Raw genomic sequence first — 19976 nt, 5'->3', positions numbered from 1 at the left:
TTTCCTAGCCCAGCAACAGAACCTTTAGCACACTGCACAGATTGTGCCTACGGAGCAGGTATAGCCGTACAATTCAAGACCAAGTACGGTACACAAAAGGTTGTAAGACAGAACAAACACACAGGTGAATGTGCAGTTACTCATGAGGACAACGACAGACTGATTTTTCATTTAATAACCAAACAAAACTGTACTGATTTACCAACATATGAGAATTTTACCCACAGCCTCAGATGTATGAGAGATTGGTGTGAGAAAGAAAACATAACAAGTGTATCCACTCCCCGGATGGGGGTGGGTTAGATAAATTGGATTTCCTTAAGGTGGTGGAGATCCTGACAGAAGTGTTCAGGGACCTGAACATCACAATTACAGTTTATTCATTGTAAACGTCATATAAGTTTATTTTTTTTCCCCATCGTTTTACTTCTTTTACTATACTCTTACCTGTTATTAAGTTTCAATTTAAGAGTGTTTTTTGAATTAAGCCAATAGGCATAAGTGTATTTTTTCCACAGAGATGAAGCTATATGGCAATTGAAAGGTTCTGTGGGCCCTAGGGGTTATAACTGCAATTATAATCACCATAATATTTAGCATAAACAATGGAGGTAATCTGAAAATTGACAAAAGGTCCAAAACTACATCACAAGATTAGTGTGTACAGGGATATGGGGGAATTGAATTGAATTACACAAAAAATTCAACAACGTCATACACCTTTGCAGTATGATAGATTGTGGAGGGCAATAGTAACCTCCATAGTAGTGTCCATTGGTGTATTCGTGGCCATCCTGGTAACCTGTGGATGTTGTTGCATTCCCTGTCTTAGATCCCTGTGCAACAGATTAATAGTATCTGCAATAGAGAAAAAAGAGAACAATCCACCCCCATGTAGCATGCCCCTATTAGGCTTACAGAACCTGGATGAGGAGGAATAAGAAAATGTGTGACCTCTTTCAGAGGTCAAGAGAGGGAATTGTGGGATTTGATTTTATTTTATTAGTCGTGCTGTTTATAATCTTAATTCATGTGTATTTTTAAAACAATGATTTCCGTGCTGAGTACAAGAGAGCTGTCTGTGTGTGGAGGGTTATTGGGGGGAGGTAGCTTGAGTGAAGGAATTTCCAGCTGGTGATGGCCGAGATAAGAGCAAAGCTTTAATGAGAAAACACACAGACAAAGAAGTGCATGCTTTTGATATTAGTTCACTGGCAATCATTCATTTCCAGATTGTTACATGTAGAGGTGTTTGGATATATAAAATTACATGTTGCTATGAATATTAATGTGTTAAAATATATAAATGATTATGCCTTTGTGCCCATGAATAATGTAGAAGATTGCCCTGTAATAAGACATTGACATGTAGGGATGAAATGCTCGAGGGCACAAAGTGGCTGTGTGTGTGTGTGTGTGTGTGTGTGTGTGTGTGTGTGTGTGTGTGTGTGTGTGTGTGTGTGTGTGTGTGTGTGTGTGTGTGTGTGTGTGTGTGTGTGTGTGTGTGTGTGAGAGCCGGGGGGCTCAAAAAAGCCCTCGAGAGAAAACACACATAACAGATGGTTTCAATAAACAAGTTGCTTGCTTTATAACTGTGTTACATTTAGAGAAAGTGAAAATTAGTGTGTTTAACTAATGAATGCATTTAACCAATTTATGAACAATGGAGTATTGTTGTGTTGTTGAATAATTATGTTTTACAAAGTTACAAAGATGTCCAAAAAGGACATAATGCCCCAGGGAACAGAATGGTCTGTGTATGTCTTTCTGTCTGTTTGCTATGCAACCCCCCACAGGTATGTGGTGATGGAATCTGATAAGGAAAACAGCCATCTGGGGGAGGAGAATGTTGAAGAAAGAACGACGATAAATACCCATGTTTTTGTCCTGAGCTGGTTGTTGTTGGTCGAATCTTGCTGTTAAGACTTGAGACAACCCGGCGCTGTAAACTTTTTCATATCTGATCAATAAATATTCAATTTAGATATTTGTGTCTTTCCTCCAATTATGAACATGCAGATGGACGCCTTAAAGTCCAACAATACACATACGGTACAAAGTATGATTATTTATTTAAATTTCAGAATGAGCACGTTTGTCATTAATACTAAATATGCTGCAGTCTGTCTGCTGATCTGATACTGCAATGAAGATGAATGTATAATAACTGATTAAAAACTAAAATGTACAACTTTCAGTAAATAACTATGTACATGCTTAGGACGTTTGTGTTGTAATAATGTACAGGGTAACTTCAGATATAAAAACGAAGACTAGTAAAGTGATGTTTTATCATTAAAGTCTGATCACGTCCATTGATTTAATAGAACGTTTGGGTATACCAACATGGCGGCGCGGTGGCTTCACAGTTGTGACGTCATGCGCAATCCAGTCATTTATATAGATCAGTGGTTGGCCCTCGAGCTTTGAATAGGCACAGTGAAGACTTATACAGTAAAAATCACTGTCAGAATCATAAACATAGACAAATGATCTAGTAAAAGTCTGGTAAATTATGGTACACATACCAAACACAATAGAGCTAGAGCCCACTATAATGCAACCTATATACTAATAACATGGAATACAGCTCATTTCAGTACAATATAAGGATTACATGTAGACAAACATATAAAACACAGACAAACAGAGGAACACTGCTTTTTGCCAAACAATGAATATAGGCTCCCATACAAAGGCTGGTAAAAACTTTAAACAGTGATGTTTAAATGTACTATTTAGTTAACCATGTTTAAGTCTTCACTAATGTTATGTTGTAGTTTAGGTTGCTGTTTGTAATAAAACTGTAGATAGCATAGGAATATCCTAGCAATCTATTATTATGTATATGGACTGTAATCATAGCAAAGCTTACCTTGTCATTGCTGGTGTGATATGGATTTTACTGGCAACATGTAAAAGTCTCTTTACTTCTGAGGTTCAAGCAGCACAGGAGACCGATAGAAACTTTCTGTTGCTTTTACTTGCTCTTATTCGCAAAATTATGCGTGAGCGGGCTACCGGACCTGATTGCGACCACTTTAGTCAATGCTTATAAAGCCGCGGACTTCCCAGATTCGGCTCTTTAAGAAGCATGCCTATATTTGACGCGCACCGTGTCCAAATCACATTTCAAATACAAAGTTAAAGTAAAAATGAACATGTTGCATACAGCACGTGGAAACAGACATACGCTACGTCCCAAACCGCCTACTTCCATACTATATAGTAGGCAAAGAGTACGAGAAGTAGTGCTTTTCGCCCACTATATAGTATAGAAGTATGCGGTTTGGGACGCAGCCATATACCTATTTACACGCAGCTTTTTCATGTGTGGATGCTGGTCGCGCGCATTGGTCAAAAATAAAAAAAACAAAAATAACACGGTCTAATTTTGAAATGCATTGTTGTAACGCGCAACGAGTAAAATATTACCAAAATTTTATTAGTAATGCGTTATATTACTGCGTTACAGCGAAAACTAATATATTACTGTAATATATTATATTTTGTAATGCGTTACTCCCAACACTGGTTATTTGCTATGTTTTTGCATGAAGGCAGACAGCAAGTTGTGTTGAAAGAGTTCATGGAAAACTTTCTAATGTCAAGTTTACTATGAATTCTCGTTTAAGGTGCAGAACAAAAACACATGCTCATGTGTGTGCTAATGACTGTTTTCCCCCAGTTTGACAGACAAAGGCTTAAGGCTAGTCAGGGCCGTCGTCATGACATACAGAACGGGGGGGTATTTTGTTTTACATGGGGGGCACACTTCATGTAGTGAGAAGTGCAAAAGGGGGCGCAAATGCATTTGCTATTTAAACAACATGGCGCTAAACATGAAAATGATAATTGCGCAGGGTGGAAACTTGCAAAAGACATTTGCATCATGCATTGTAGTTAGGGTTAGGGTTGCCTAGTCCTGGCTTTAGCCAAGCCTTGTCTATAAGGCTTGGCGGCAGTGGTCGAGTGGTTCATGTAGGTTGTCTACAAATCGGAAGGTTGGTGGTTCAATCTCCGGCTCCACCTCATCAAGTGTCGAGGTGTCCCTGAGCAAGACACCTAACCCCTCCTGCTCCCGACGAGCTGGATGGCGCCTTGCATGGCTGACACCGCCGTCGGTGTATGAATGTGTGAGTGAATGGATGAATGTGAGGCAATATGTAAAGCGCTTTGGACGTCCATTGGTCTATAAAAGCGCTATATAAATGCAGTCCATTTACCATTTTACCATAAAAACCAGGCCTTAACAGTTTGTGATACAGCAGTTGTTTATGAGTCTCTTGTTTGATCTGAGTCATAAAACTGTACTGGTCTTCAGAGAAATCCTTCAGGTAAATAAGATATTTACATGCTTCCTGAAAGACAAAATAATCCACCAGTTTAAATAAACACCAGTACTACACCAGGACTTCTGTTTTAAAGTTTACATATTTGTGTTTGAGCTTTAGGGTCCCTCTTTTTTATTATTAACATTTTGCTGATGCTAATTCTTGTATAGATGGTTTCATTGGAAGCACGTGATACACGTCTGGATCCGAACCTTACTTCTGGTTTCGTTTTTTTAATGCTCTAACTAGTTGCTAAACTGATCTCTTGAACAAATGCCTCGTCGAAAATAACAAATGTTTTGGTTTCCTAGGTAATCTATGTGTTGTTTTTTGCTTGTTATATAAATAATCTACGTTTAAAGAACTTTGTTGTTATTTATTCTTAGCGGAGTTTACCGGAAGCTACGTGCAGCCGCTTGTTTATGTTGTTACTGCTGAAATGGTCTATAATCTTATGACCCTGACAGTAGTCTATCCAGCCTTTAATGAGTAAGTTCTCATAATTTTTTTAGAATTGTTAGTAATGTCTTAATAGCACAAATAGTATCCTACAAGAAATTTAACTCTCATTTGTATCTTGTAATGGAAATACTAATGTGCAAGCACTAGAGCTTAAACTATTTTAATACAGTAAAACACCAGCCCTGCGGCAACCAGTGAGAAAATACACGCACAGTAAGCTATTTAAATATGAAAAGTATTTATTTCTTGTATTTTACTTTGTTGAGTTTTAATGCAGCATATTTCATAATCTGATATGTGTTCACAATTACTTTCTGATCAACAGGCAGCGAATGTGATAATCTGTCATAGACATCTGGCACTGCCATTGATTTGATCAATACTGCATCTTATTCTGACCAAAATCCACTTAGATGAGAAGATACAGTCTGACCTAAATTTAAAACTTATGTGAAATAAAAAAGTGCTTTGAGGCACTTTGTACCTGACAGTAGTTTTTTTTTGTTCAGAGCTCAGAGAGCAAAAGTAGGTCGTAATATGGGCCAGACCTTCTGTTATGCTGTTTTTATATATTTGAATAGCTAACTTCCTTGACATTTTTGCAAATGTCACGTTATTGGTCACTGTAGGGCTCTCTATCAACAAAGAACAAAAGTTTACATATCAAAGGCAGGGGTTAAATTGGAATTTGTTATGGGGGTTTGAGGGATAACACATGAATATTTTAATTAATATGTTTGGCCTCTCTGTGTTATAATGTTCTTAATGGGGTAGTTCACAAAAAAAAAAACTTTAATCACCCTCAAGTTGTTTCAGACCTGTAGAAATGACTTTGTTCTGGTGAAAACAAATGAAGATAGTTGAAGAATGTAACAAAGCAGATCTGAGGCATCACTAACTTTCATAGTAGGAAAAAAATAATACTATGGAAGCGAATAGTTCCCCTGATCTGTTTGGTTACAAACATTATTCAAAATATTTTCCTTTGTTCAGCAAAACATATGTATACAGGTTTGGAACAACTTGAGTAATATTATTGAGTAAATGATGAATAAAAATGAATGAAATAATAAATAATAAATAAAACCAAACACCTTGTAATTACTGTTCACATTGCTTACAACATGGAATATCTAGATATAGGTGCAAACAAACAAGGTTTAATAGACTACACAAGGCAACCAGTGAAATAATTTATTAAGCGTATGTACACGCACAAAATGGGCATTAAAATGTGCGTAATTTTACACACATACCGGGATTTAAAATGTGTGCACCATATGGACTCTTTAGACAATAAGAAACGTATACATGGTCTAATCCATACAAATAAAAAAAAACTTTTGCATCTTTACCTGGATGGAAATATTGAAATTATATGCAGATGATATCATGCATACCAAAAAAGGCATTGTATGATCCCAATATGGATGTTTCAGGGATGAGGTGGACATGCACGTACACAAATTCTTCATCTCACAGGCATATAAAAGGAATTTTGTACGCATGGAAAACTTTTGTGTGTACGCAAAATCTGCCTTATATTCACACACACACTTCACACACAGTCTTTACTTTATAAATTAGTTTTATAAATGTTTTATAAATAAATTATAAATATGACCCTATGTTTCATAGGTTTTCTGTGTATTCACATGTTGAGAGTTTTGCTTCCAGAGAGGCTGAACTTTTCCATCTTACTAATTATTTCTGTATTGTAAAAGTAATTTGATGTGTTTTTAGACAGGTCACTTCACATGTTATTTACCTCAGAGGTTTTTATGTTACTAGTTCAGTTTTCAGTTACTACTATGAAATGAAACACTACACAGAATCTAAGGTTTAAATATGTTCTGCTCCGATTGTGTAAGAAATCTGTAAGAAACTTATTGGATTCAAATGTAGTAAAATGTATTACATATAATGTTAAAAGTAATATAATTGCAAGAGGTGATGAATGCTTTCTTCTAGCAAAGTGTTTGACACATCAAAAGGTGTGGCCCATATTTCATGTTAATCAAGATCCGCCCATCTAGAGAAAAAGAGGCTGACTGCGACCAACCGCAATTTGCTTTATTTATACAACTGTTAGTCTCTGTGTGAGAAAAGGATTTACAGGATAAACACAAATTTTAAGGTAAGAAATTCTGAATTCTTAAAAATCTGGTAATTAATGTTAACATAAATTAATACTTAAGGTAATACATATAATAACTGTAATGTGTAATAATGAATTTTAAATGACATCCTCTGAATAGCAAACACTCAAACTTTAACATAAAATACAGGCAACCTATATTTTATATAGTTTTATATTTGTTTCCAGATGGTTTTGCTGTTATGATTTGATTTTTATGAAGGTGATCAAGAGGTGATTTAATAGTGTAAAATTTAACCAAGAAAATGTGCACTCAATCCTAAAAAAGTGTAAGTATTACTTTAAAAGTAATGTTTGCTGATCTTTTTATTAAAGCAGATCAGCGTGCAGTGATTATGAAACATCAGCGAGGAGCTGTAACAGCATTTATGAACATGAGTTTGTTTGTGCTGCTTCTGCTGTCAGGTTGGTGTCATCATTTAAATCTGTTTTCACAAGTATATGTGTGCACATGCATATATTTAAACATGTTTATTTTAACAGGACTTCTGTGCAGCGCTTCTGGTCTTTGGCGAGATTATGAGTACATAAACAGAAAAATGACATGGACAGAAGCTCAGAGTTACTGTAGAGAGAGATACACTGATCTGGCTACTGTAGACTCGATGGTTGATGTGAACACAATGATAAATTTAGTGAATGAAACGGATGGGTACACAGGATCAGTGTGGCTTGGACTGACAAGAAAGAATCAGAGTAATTGGGGTTGGTCTATGGGAGATGATACTCTTACACAATACAGTGCCTGGGATTCACCAAATGCTTCTAGTGAAGGAGCATGTGGCTATAGTAACAATAGGACTTGGTTCACTACTTCCTGCTCAACAGAACTGTACTTTATGTGCTATAAGGGTGAGCTGTTAGTTCCTTATCCATTTATATTCAGTTTAGCTGAGATGAAAAGTTAATAAATGATTCCTGTTTTCATCTCTTAATAGCGGGTAATATATTTGTCAATTGCTTGTATGGAAGAAACTGGACAGATGCTCAAGCCCACTGCAGAGAGAAGTATGTTGATCTGCTCACCGTCCACGACCTTGGGGATCAGGAGAGGCTATATACTAAAGGTGTGGTCTGGATCGGTCTGTTCATTGACTCTTGGCGGTGGTCCGACCAATGGAACCTCACCTTTAGAAACTGGGCAGTAGGATATCCATCTGTGAAATCAGAATCAGGTGACTGTGTTGCCATGTCAATAGCAGCTTCTGGAAAATGGGCTCATGACAACTGTAGTCTACAACGTCCTTTTATCTGCCATGGAAGTGAGTTTCTTTATCAAATCAGTTCACATTAGATGCATTTTTCCACACTTTGCCATTGTGTCTCAATGTATTGTACCTTATCAAATAGGAGTGGTGCAAAATCAGTTTACATACTGCATGAATCAATTATAATTTTTTTCCTGTTGATTTGCATTGATTCTAAAAAAAACATTTTGAATGTTAGTTAACACAAGTGTGAAAGCAGTGCAGCACCCGAGCAGTTTGAAGACGGGAAGGTTTTTTAAGGAGTAGTTCACTTCCCAAAATGAAAATTTATTGAAGAACAGTAAATCTACATCTGAACACGTTTGGAGTTATATTAAATAATATCATGGCTCTTCCTTGCGTTTTATCGTGCATCCATCCATCATTGTGTGTGTCTTATAACTAGTCATCATATGAGTTGTAACAAAACACAGTCGTGAACCAATGCAATTTCAAGTGCTGCCATATTTGAATCTAGAGTTGCTATCAGGGCCGGCGTCAAGGGGGGCATTCGCGGGCCGTGCACCCCCAAACAGGTTGTTGTGCCCCATACACAGTTTTTTATTAATTTAATATATATCAAGAATAATTAAAATAAATTAAACATTGAATGTTTCATGACTTTTAATGTAATCAAATGAGGAAAATATAGTGGATATATGTTTTCTTTAATTTAAATAGACCAGTTTCTCTGATTGGTTGTATTGCAGCGTCTCATGCGTCTTTACGCCTTTACCATATTTGTGACTTGATACTAGCAACGTGTTTTTCGCGGCATTTTATGGATCGTGTAAAATATGGATATTAGAACATTTAGAACGCGCACCGCCTGCTTCATCTGACTTCATGCAAACACCGACTGGCTCAAACTCAAAAACTAGAGGTTGAGGTGGCATTTTCAAATCTACAGGACACTGTTTTAAGGAAATTCGTACACGCCGGCATCAGCTATTTTAAAGGTAAGTTAGCGTTGTTTTAATTTAATTAAGCTTAAATTTGAAGTGTTGCTAGACCGTTAAGAGCATTACGACGTGATTATGGTAAAGCGGCTTTTAGGACGCGGTTTGCGCTGCGCTGTGAAACCCATTTGTTTCAATAGATTTGGTCTTTTTTTAGTTGCTTTAAAGGAACACGCCCACATTTTGGGAATTTAGCTTATTCACCGTATCCCCCAGAGTTAGATAAGTCCATACATACCTCTCTCATCTCCGTGCGTGCTGTAACTCTGTCTGACGCAGCCCCCGCTAGCTTAGCTTAGCACAAAGACCGGAAATGCACGGCTCCAGCCAGCACACTGCTCCCAACAAGCGACAAAACAACGCGATCATTTTCCTATTTATGTGTTGTGATTTGTATAGTCAAACCGTGTACAAATAACAAGGTGATATGAGACACAGCGATCTTTTAACAGTATACATACTGAGAACTATATTCTCTGAAGACGAAGCACTGCCGCATGGGCGGAGTGATCTGCTCGCAGCACACGAGAAGCCCCTGGTGAGGAGCAGAGAGTTCGGTCAGAGTTGTGCAAATCACTCCGCCCATGCGGCAGTGCTTCGTCTTCAGAGAATATAGTTCTCAGTATGTATACTGTTAAAAGATCGCTGTGTCTCATATCACCTTGTTGTTTGTGCGCGGTTTGACTATACAAATCACAACACATAAATAGGAAAATGATCGCGTTATTTTGTCACTTATTGGGAGCAGTATACTAGCTGGAGCCATGCATTTCCAGTCTTTGTGCTAAGCTAAGCTAGCGGGGGCTGCGTCAGACAGAGTTACAGCACGCACGGAGATGAGAGAGGTATGTATGGACTTATCTAACTCTGGGGGATACGGTGAATAAGCTAAATTCCCAAAATGTGGGCGTGTTCCTTTAAAACATAATACAGGCAAGTGTCTCATAACACTGCGTTCAGCACAAACTGGGCTACAATATTTTATGAGCTACATGTATGTACATGTTTGAATTTTTAAGAGAATAATGTTTATGCTTGGTTTTTAAAAAGCAACATTTTTAAGTCACTGATATAAGTCCACAAAACCCATTCTAAACATGTTGTAGCCTCTTATGGAACGGCTGAAATTCCACCAGGGGGCGTATTTGTTTCTCAGACGTTGCACAATAAACGTGACATCTGAATGTATTCATTATAAATCGTGAATGAAAAGTGATATTCGAACGAATGTCCGTTAGTGAACTAATTGTATATACTATTTATATCGTGATTCGGTCAGAAACGTCAAGATTGTGAGAAGAACCAAACCATTTTGGATTAAAAGGCTTGGATTTTCCATTTCCTTTGACTTGGGGATTTATGAACAATTTGTTTTGGACCATTTCACCGAAGCGGTAAGTAAATATCCTAAATCGGCGCCGCCCGGTTCAGGTAACTAACAACTAGATTACAGTTTTATGACTGCCAAAAATAATTTTATGCTTTATGTGTGCGCTTAATGGAATCCCTAAAGTCTAAGTTTTCCAACGATGTGCTGCATGACTGTATATTTTGTAGATTTAATGCTTTCAAAGTTACAATGACGTAATGCAGCCTCAAGTGCAAGGGAGGGGGTGTACTGTGTACGGCACAGTCTTCCTTATCAGGTTAACAAGACTTTTCTAAACAGAATCTAGTAGTCTAGAGTTTTTTTCTTTAAAATGATGTGAAAATCATTCTGCTAACTCATTCACATAAAACAATATATTGATTTAAAAATTGTAAGACAGTTTTTGTTTAGAGGGGCCGTATGCGAGAAGGATTGATTGACAGCTGAGCAACAAAAGACTCGCATAATGAGCTGCATAATGAGCATTTAGGCAGGAATCTGAGAGAGAACTACAGAAAAGAATGTGAGGACAAATGTATAAATGTTTGTTTGAGGTTTATTAAGTTAAGTTAACAATATAATCAAAATAGAAATGAAGGTCAGTAGGACATTTTCAATTTATTTGGAAACAAACACTATTCAAAAACTTTGTCCTCACATTCTTTTCTCAGTACTCAAAGTGCTTTACATATGAATAGGGGAATCTCCTCAACCACCACCAATGTGCAACATCCACCTGGATGATGCGACAGCAGCCATATTGCGCCAGAACTCCCACCACACACCAGCTTATTAGTGGAGAGGAGACAGAGGGATATAGCCAATTAGTATGAGGGCCAAAGGCCAAGTTTAGCCAGGATGCTGGGGCACACCCCTACTCTTTTTCGAAGGACATCCTGGGATTTTTAATGACCACAGAGAGTCAGGACCTTGGTTTTAACGTCTCATCCGAAGGATGGTGCTTTTTTTGACAGTATAGTGTCCCCATCACTATATTGGGGTGTTAGGACCCACAAAGACCACAGTGTGAGCACCCCCTGCTGGTCTCACCAACACCTCTACCAGCAGCAACCTGGTTTTCACAGGTGGTCTCCCATCCAAGTACTGACCAGACTTCAGTAGGCAAGCTGTCTTGGGCTACAGGGTGATATGGCTGCTGGTTAACACGTTAAGCTGAGGTAAAACTTTATTTTAGCTGGCATCAACATACATAATGCAGGAATGCTCCAATGTTTTGAAGATCGATAAAGGTGTAAAAGACAAATGGAGATTTACTTGGTTTAGCGAAATGAGGAAGATTGGCAAGCCTTTCAGTTCGTGGGCTAAAAAGTCCAACAGCCAGGTAACATTAACTTGCATGTCTTTGCACAGTTTAAGCAATTAAAACACAAACAACAGTGCTAAATATGTGCAAGGTTTTCTGTGTTAGAGGAGCATGCAAGTCGCGCATTTGCTTCTCATTGAGCTTGTATTTTTTCCGCTTTATTGGCCTTAAAGGAATAGTCTACTCATTTTCAATATTAAAATATGTTATTACCTTAACTAAGAATTGTTGATACATCCCTCTATCATCTGTGTGCGTGCACGTAAGCGCTGGAGCGCGCTGCGACGCTTCTATAGCATTTAGCTTAGCCCCATTCATTCAATGGTACCATTTAGAGATAAAGTTAGAAGTGACCAAACACATCAACGTTTTTCCTATTTAAGACGAGTAGTTATACGAGCAAGGTTGGTGGTACAAAATAAAACGTAGCGCTTTTCTAAGCGGATTTAAAAGAGGAACTATATTTTATGGCGTAATAGCACTTTTCGGAGTACTTCGACTCGGCGCAGTAACACCCTCCCTCTCCCATTATGAGAGTGAGAAGGGGAGCGGACTTTTCAGGCGAGTCGAAGTACTCCCAAAAGTGCTATTACGCCACAAAATATAGCTCCTCTTTTAAATCCGCTTAAAAAAGCGTTACGTTTTATTTTGTACCACCAAACTTGCTCGTATAGCTACTCGTCTTAAATAGGAAAAACGTTGATGTGTTTGGTCACTTCTAACTTTAATGGTACCATTGAATGAATGGGGCTAAGCTAAATGCTATCGAAGCGTCGCAGCGCGCCCCAGCGCCCACGTGCACGCACACAGACGATAGAGGGATGTATCAACAACTCCCAGCCAAGGCAACAACATACTTCAACACTGAAAATGAGTAGACTATTCCTTTAAATACACATATGCATCAAAAATTCAGTTTTTGCAAGTATCCTCATAAACACGACCATTTAGGTCATAAGAAAAAGAAAACGCATGTGTAACAGTAGCGTTATTATGGATCAGCTCCTGTCTGTCACTCATGTTAATCAAACAATTAATCTCTCACTGCTCTTGACTAAATCACTTTTATACCTTTACTAAGATATATACATTATTGTTTATTATCCTTATTTCATCACTGACTGTTATCTTCAATGCGTTTGGTTTTAAGTGCATAAGTAACATTGCGCATAAAATAGCACTTCAGCGCTGCCTCAAAGTAAAATAATACTTTGTTGATAAAGCTACAGTCATTCAATTTACACATGTCACTATGGTTACAGGCATTCTGTGCGAATTGTACACTAGTTTAACTCGAGTTCCTCGTTCAGGGTTTATATTCATACTGCATTAGAGCTGTGACTGAGCTGTTGTGTGAGAACAGGCCCTGCATTATTCATTTATGTGAATAATATAATATACAGAAATTATTAGAAAATGCATTATATAACATGAAAAACAATGAAATATATAGAGTATTTAAGCATTTACAATGGGTTTAATGGTGCACTGGAACAATCCTTCCTAAAATGCATTAAACGTTCGTTTACAAAGACGTGAAACTCACCGAGTGGTCAGGGGTGGTCACTGGTATGCTCACACAAAAATCGCTGCAAAATACGCATTCCAACAGGTTTTATCGTAGTTTTTGCCAACTCTATTGTCATATATTATATGTGCTGTGAGGTACGGTATTACTCTGCGCTGGGAACTTTGTTTCTATTCTTGCAATTGGCAATGGCGGATTAGCGCCACCAACTGGGCTGGAGTGTCTATTATTCAAGCTCTAAGCGGAAGAATGTACAGGTGTGAGGCGTTTTGAAAAAAAGGTCCACAAGTTAACAACGAATGCTAAAACAGCTGTTGGAAAGCATCTTTTGCAGCGATTTTTGTGTGAGCATATCAGTGAACACCCCTGACCCCTCGGTGAGTTTCACGTCTTTGTAAACAAAGTTTAATGCATTTTAGGAAGGATTGTTCCAGTGCACCATTAAACCCATTGTAGAGGTGTGAGGTGAAACACCCGAAAATTCTCAGGGCAGCCGCATATGTCGAAATTTCAGTCAAAACCGTTCTATTTCACCATAAACAATCTGAAAACAGGACTTTAAGTGTAAAATACCGAACTTGTCCTTTAAAGATATAGACATTTGAATTTAGGTTGTCTGTCCTCTTTTTCCAACTGAAAACCTGAGAAAAATGCCTTTAAAGCTTTTTGCCCGTTTTTTGTAGATATCTTTCAAAATCCATTGCATTTATTATCATTTATAGGAATATACGATTTATTTTACAACTTAATTTGACCAAAGACATTAATATAAATGCTATTACAGTAAACAAAGAAACAAGCTTATAAATCAAACAGAATGAGGTTATTGAAAATGTGTAGTAACAGAAAGGTTTCTGTGATAGTTGGGTTTTGAGTTAGGGGAAGGGAATAAAACATGGAAACCAGAATGTGTGCTTGTGTGTGCGCGCGTGTGAGAGAAATTGAGAGAGACAGAGAGACAAGCAAAAAGAAAACAAATAATGCTTGCCTATTCAATCATATCTTTGTGTAGGCTAGTTGACAATAACAGTGTAAACAATTCAAAAAGGAGATAAATAGGACAGAAGTGTGCTGTGAGACTGACAGGAGGATGGCTGGACCAATCACGTGCCCCGGGGATTCCCATTGACAAACGATCAGCGTTTATGAAGATTTCTGATTGGCTCTAAAACAACGTGTAACACCATATTTGGAGAGATAGTGACGTTTCAAGGGATAGCCGGAATGTTCAGAGGTGATGAGAGGATTTGAGAAAAGCAATTTCCAGCGAATTTAGAAAAACTGCTTCAACTTTAATAGTCATTTAAACACCTTTACTCAATTATTTGGACTACGAAACTTTGGGAGATTATTTCATAATATTTTTACATATTATTTATGTCTGTTCTTTGAAATTAGCTAAAAAATTTTTTTGATAATTTCATTGTTTTTCCACATTATCGGCTAATATCTTAAAATAGACTGTTGCGACTTCCGACTCATTTCACCAGAGTGGGTCACATATTGAATGCGGAAGCTAACTGGGAGCCAATGTAAACTGTATAGGCTTGGGGTAATATGGGCGGATTTCTTTGTGTGTGTTAGCACTCTTGCTGCTGAATTTTGAATATATTGGAGTTTCTTTAATGAAGTTGATGGTAAACCATAGAAAAGAGCATTACAGTAGTCTAGACGGGAGGTAATGAAAGCATGGACAAGGGTCTTGGCATCATTGATATTTAGACATGGGCGTAATCGGGCAATATTTCGTAGATGAAAGAAGGCAGATTTTGTAAGAGATGAGATGTGAGAAGAGAAGGACAGAGAAGAATCAAACACTATGCCCAGGTTTTTGATAGTGGTTGAGGGTTTTACCTGACAGCCAGCGATATTAATTTGATCAATTTTAAGAGAAGAAGTACATTTAGGAGGGCCAACTAAAAGCAGATCTGTTTTTCCTGTATTAAGTTTGAGGAAGTTCTTGGTCATCCATATATTTATTTCATTGATACAGGGAGTTATAAGATCAATGGGAAAGGGGTCGGTGTGTTCAAAGCTCAAGTACAGTTGTGTGTTATCCGCATATAGGTGATAACTAAGCCAGATGATATGACCTAAGGGAAGCGCATGTATGATGAAAAGTAGAGGCCCAAGAACAGATCCCTGAGGAACACCATATGTGACCGAAGCAGTGGCCGACTGTGTCTGTTTTATAGATATTTAGTACTGACAATCAGACAGGTATGAAAAAAACCATGACAAGACAGTACCAGAGACGCCCAGAGCAGATAGTCGTGAGATGAGAATGGGGTGAGATATAGTGTCAAATGCTGAAGAAATGTCAAGAAGAATCAAGAAACAAACCGAACCACGATCAATAGCCATGAGTAAATCATTAACCACCCTAATTAATGCTGTCTCAGTACGGTGGCAAAAACCAGATTGAAAAGTTTCATAAAGGCTATTCTGTGACAAGAAGTTGTGAAGTTGAGCTGCAACGACTTTTTCAAGGAGCTTCGAAAGGAATGGGAGATGGGAAATTGGACTATAATTTGTCAATACAGAGGGGTCCTGGTCTGGTTTCTTTAGAACAGGGGTTACTGATGCAGTTTTTAATTCTTGTGGAACAAAACCTGAGCTGAGCAACTGTGAGATTAGATTTGATATAGGACCAGAAATAACAGAGGTGCATTTTTTAAGTAGGTTAGTAGGGGCTGGATCCAGATTGCATGTGGAGGGATTGGACATCTCTATTAATTCAGAGGTATATGCAGGGGTGGGAGAGACAAAGTTAGCAAAGGAATGTTGAGGTGAAACTGAAACAAAATCATCAGAGGGGGTAGGGGAGAAGTCAGAAGTGAAGTGATTACATATACTATCCGTGTGTCTCAATTCGTTCCCTAGCTCCCGAGGTCGTGAATCAGTATATCGTGTACACAGGTTCGGGCACTGGTAAGGACCCTAGCTCACTTCACATTGGGACGATGTTCACTTATTTTTCTGTCACGGCTGCTTAAGCGCGTTGTAATCACTCACAGCTGTTACTCATCAACAACCGGCAAAACCAACATCTTTCTGACTTGATTTTAAAAACAGTACATTGTGAAAAATGCTGTCATTATTCTCTTACATATCTGTGCATAAAATTGGAGGCATATAATTACATTTTAAATGTAATAAATATATTTACAATTTTAAATAAATATTATTCTTTTAAATATTGAGTAGATTGTGGTCCCTTACTGTGTAGCAATGTGTGTTTATATTTACAACTAAAACAAACGTTTGTCTTTATAAAAGTTCTGTAACATTTCATAAAGTTTATTGAGTTGGATCACGTGATGTTCGGTTGGCGAGCTTCAGAAAATGTCACGTGATTTCCGGTTAGGGAACATAGGGATCATCGATGCTCACTGGTTTTTGCGTTGCATTGTGGGAATTTTTAGAGAACGAACGTTCCAGTGCACTGAACGGATTTTGCGATTGAGACAGCCCTTAAAATGGCCAACTCCCTGATCAGTGCCCTGACTACTGAACAAGGGAGCTGATTGAGACACACAGTATGTATTTTATTTTGAAAAGTTTGCAAAAATAACTCACAATGCTCAGCAGAGCTAGTGATGTCAGGTGGAGGTGGATTGGTGAGTTTTAGGCCGAGAAGTAGCCGTATTAATAACAGGGGTGCAAACTCATCAGGGGTGAAAAAGGTGACGAAGACACAAGCGTTCATATATATATATATATATATATATATATATATATATATATATATATATGAACATACATGTATGACATACATACATGACATACATACATACATACATATTATAATTTGTCATTTATTTATTGTAAATCTTATTCATTTTAGCATTTTAATTTAAATCAAATTTGAAACTGTTAGCATTAGTTAATGCAACATCAATTACTAATACCAATTACTGTAATGACATAAACAAGAATTAATAAATGCTTATATACAATATAATGTTCATTTTTCGTTCATAATGCATTTACTAATGTGAACAAATACAACCTTTTTGTAAAGTGTTACAGAAATGTGCGTTTTTATTATTATTTAGTAGTACACATAAACAAATAATTTAGTGTTTTTTCTGTTCCACAGTCATAGCTCTAAGAATATGAACCCTGAACGAGCAACTTGAATCAAACTCGTGTACAATTCGACGTACAAATGTTATTAAAGGTAGAAAAGTGATTTAGTTAAGAGCAGTGAGAGATTTTCTCTCAATACTGTTTGATTAACACGAGTGACAGACAGGAGCAAAATTAGGTAACTTCCCCTTTAAGACCGAATTCTGACTCCGGATCTAATATACTGTTACACATGTGTTTTCTCTTTTAGCTGTTTACTTTCTCTTAAGCCCTGAATTGTCGTGTTTATATGAGGACAGTTGCAAAAACCAGGACTTTTGACGCATTTTTGTATTAAAGGCTAATACAGCGGCAAAAATACTCACAAGCTTAATGAGAAGCGGATACGCGGCTTCCACGCTCCTCTCAAACAGAAACAGGTATATAGCGCATATATCACTGTTGTTTGTGTTTCAACGTCTTAAAATCACTTAATTTAAAACTGCGGTGTACAAATGTTAAGCTTTTATGACCACGCGCACAGCAACGTGACGTGGGCGCGTAACCTCGAATGAGAAAATACTATGAGTTAAGTGTGTGCACTCAATCTGCAGACTGCTTAAACTTCAGCAGCAAATGAGGGGGCTATAAATTGTAAAACATAACCCGCCAAACTGGCTAGTAATTTGACATCGTTACCACAAGAGCTGGACATGATTTTCATAATTTCATTTACTGCTACCCTGTCGCAAACCCCCCTCACCCCTCATTTTCAAAAACTCATCGGATCTAGACGAATCACAAGAATGACCTATTTTGGATCAAAAACGGCGAATTTCGCCGAAAGGTGACAAGTTTGCACCCCTGTAATAAGGCCAGAGTAGTAGGTCGAACGAGCAGTCTATAGAGCAGATTTGTAACATTGCATATGATTCTTATAAGTACTGAAATGCACAGTTAAGCCAGTTTTCTTATAAAGATGCTCAAGGCGCCGACCAGTAGCCTTCATACTACGAAGGGCAGGCGTGAACCAGGGAGATGTATACATAGAAGGTACAAGTCTTGTTTTAATAGTGGCATACATATCTAAAGCTGTTGAAACAGACATGTTATATTTAGCAAGAATGTCCATAGGGCTATCATCTTCAGCAATAACAGACAGGTTATCATTTAAGGTGGTAGCAAACAGTAATGGATTCACAGAAGTTAGGTTTCTGTATGTAAGTGTGGATTTTCGTTTCAATTTTAGAGGCAAATCACAATTTACTTCAATAAATGAATGGTCAGACAGTCCTGTTTGAGAGCCAATCACAGAAACATTTTGTAAACCAGTGCTGCATAACAAATCAAGTGTATGACCCTTTGAGTGAGTGGGAAACTTTACATGTTGTTCATAGTTGAAACACTGGAATACCGACAAAAATTCACGTGATTCTGCACAATCAGTATCAACATGTATATTGAAATACAAAGCATACAAAACCACTGCTAGAGTCAACTGCCTGTTTTATATTGATTTGTTTATTATTTGGTATATTGTGTGTTGTAATTCTACATTCTTTTACAATTATTGTATAGTGTGTCAGTGTGATTACTTATTGCCAAACTAGTAATTTTGAAATGGATGTTTTGCTCTTGTGAGAACATTTTCGTGTGCGACACTAAGCCTCAGATGTACTATTTTGAAGAAAATGTGTTTTTTATTTTCCAGCTCAGATGAATAAGCAACAGATTATCAGAGTGAACTTGTCCTGTGAAAACTGCAACTTGAATGATTCTTCACTACAGATGACCACGATGAGTAAGGTATGTTTTTTTGTCTTAAATAAATTCTGAAAAACTGGGTTGTTTTTAGTCCAAGCCTGGATAGAGCTCCCCAGCCCGTCCCATTGGCTCCTTGGCACCATCAGACTCGGCTGTGTTTCAGTTCGTCCCGGCATCCCCTTAAGAATGAGGGTTGCATTCATAACAGAGACTTTTTATAAATGTTTTCATGATTACTCAGTTGCTTTATTTTCGGCTATTCCAGATAAATAAAAAGATGCAGAGCTTGGGGCTGGGAACGTACAACGATGTAATGTGGATGAAGGATGAAGGTGGAGAGGTGTTTCATATGGAGATAAATCGTACAGCGAAGACAAAGACTGCATGTAATGGGAACTAATCTGTTATTTACTTTATATATAAATATTTATTTAAAAAAAATCTTTAAAGTAAGTACATGCATAATGCAAACTCTTTGTGCTTATGAAGTAATTGTTACAGTATGTATCTATGTCGATATATTCTGTCAAAAACTACATAATGATCTAATGTTAAACACATTTTGGCATACTTACAGCATTCTGTGTCAAGTGTGTTGAGAAGGTGGGAGCTTTATAGTACATTTCTTAGTTCTGGTTCAAACTCAAAATTCAAACTTTGTTCTGTTTTCTCTTTATTGTTTCAAGTCTAGTTCAGAAACTCTCTCGCCATGTCTTCTGAAACAATTAGAAAATAACTGTATTTTTTTTAAACAAAAAAA

The 19976-nt window shown here is 37.5% G+C and overlaps 2 protein-coding genes across 4 annotated transcripts in view; both read left to right on the top strand.

The window, feature by feature from the left end:
- Window positions 1–19976, top strand: part of LOC129441600 (macrophage mannose receptor 1-like) — a 329376-nt gene that overhangs the window by 107379 nt on the left and 202021 nt on the right. Inside the window, exon 1 of one of the 3 annotated variants that reach the window (XM_073872217.1) lies at window positions 7274–7359. The exons of the other annotated variants lie outside the window; for them this stretch is intronic. Within the exon in view, the coding sequence (XP_073728318.1) occupies window positions 7290–7359 (70 nt within the window). The 5' untranslated portion in view covers window positions 7274–7289. Of the gene's footprint in view, window positions 1–7273; window positions 7360–19976 lie in introns of those variants that run through there. 3 annotated transcript variants of the gene reach the window in all.
- Window positions 7401–19624, top strand: LOC129441599 (macrophage mannose receptor 1-like). Its single transcript, XM_055201255.2, has 4 exons — window positions 7401–7806; window positions 7893–8216; window positions 19164–19258; window positions 19482–19624. The coding sequence occupies exons 1-4, from the start codon at window positions 7422–7424 to the stop codon at window positions 19614–19616; spliced, it is 939 nt and encodes a 312-aa protein (XP_055057230.2). The 5' UTR covers window positions 7401–7421; the 3' UTR covers window positions 19617–19624.

This window comes from Misgurnus anguillicaudatus, chromosome 2, assembly GCF_027580225.2.
Source record: "Misgurnus anguillicaudatus chromosome 2, ASM2758022v2, whole genome shotgun sequence".
Classification (NCBI taxonomy): Eukaryota; Metazoa; Chordata; class Actinopteri; order Cypriniformes; family Cobitidae; genus Misgurnus; species Misgurnus anguillicaudatus.
This window is presented reverse-complemented; position numbering and strand designations above follow the sequence as displayed.

What these genes read in the sequence shown, in the direction of transcription:
- LOC129441599 (XM_055201255.2), top strand. Translation starts at nt 7,422, where the DNA reads ATGTTTATTTTAACAGGACTTCTGTGCAGCGCTTCTGGTCTTTGGCGA. An exon ending in TCCTTTTATCTGCCATGGAA is followed by an intron (nt 8,217 to 19,163) that starts GTGAGTTTCTTT and finishes TTTATTTTCCAG; the next exon opens with CTCAGATGAATAAGCAACAG. An exon ending in AGATGACCACGATGAGTAAG is followed by an intron (nt 19,259 to 19,481) that starts GTATGTTTTTTT and finishes CGGCTATTCCAG; the next exon opens with ATAAATAAAAAGATGCAGAG.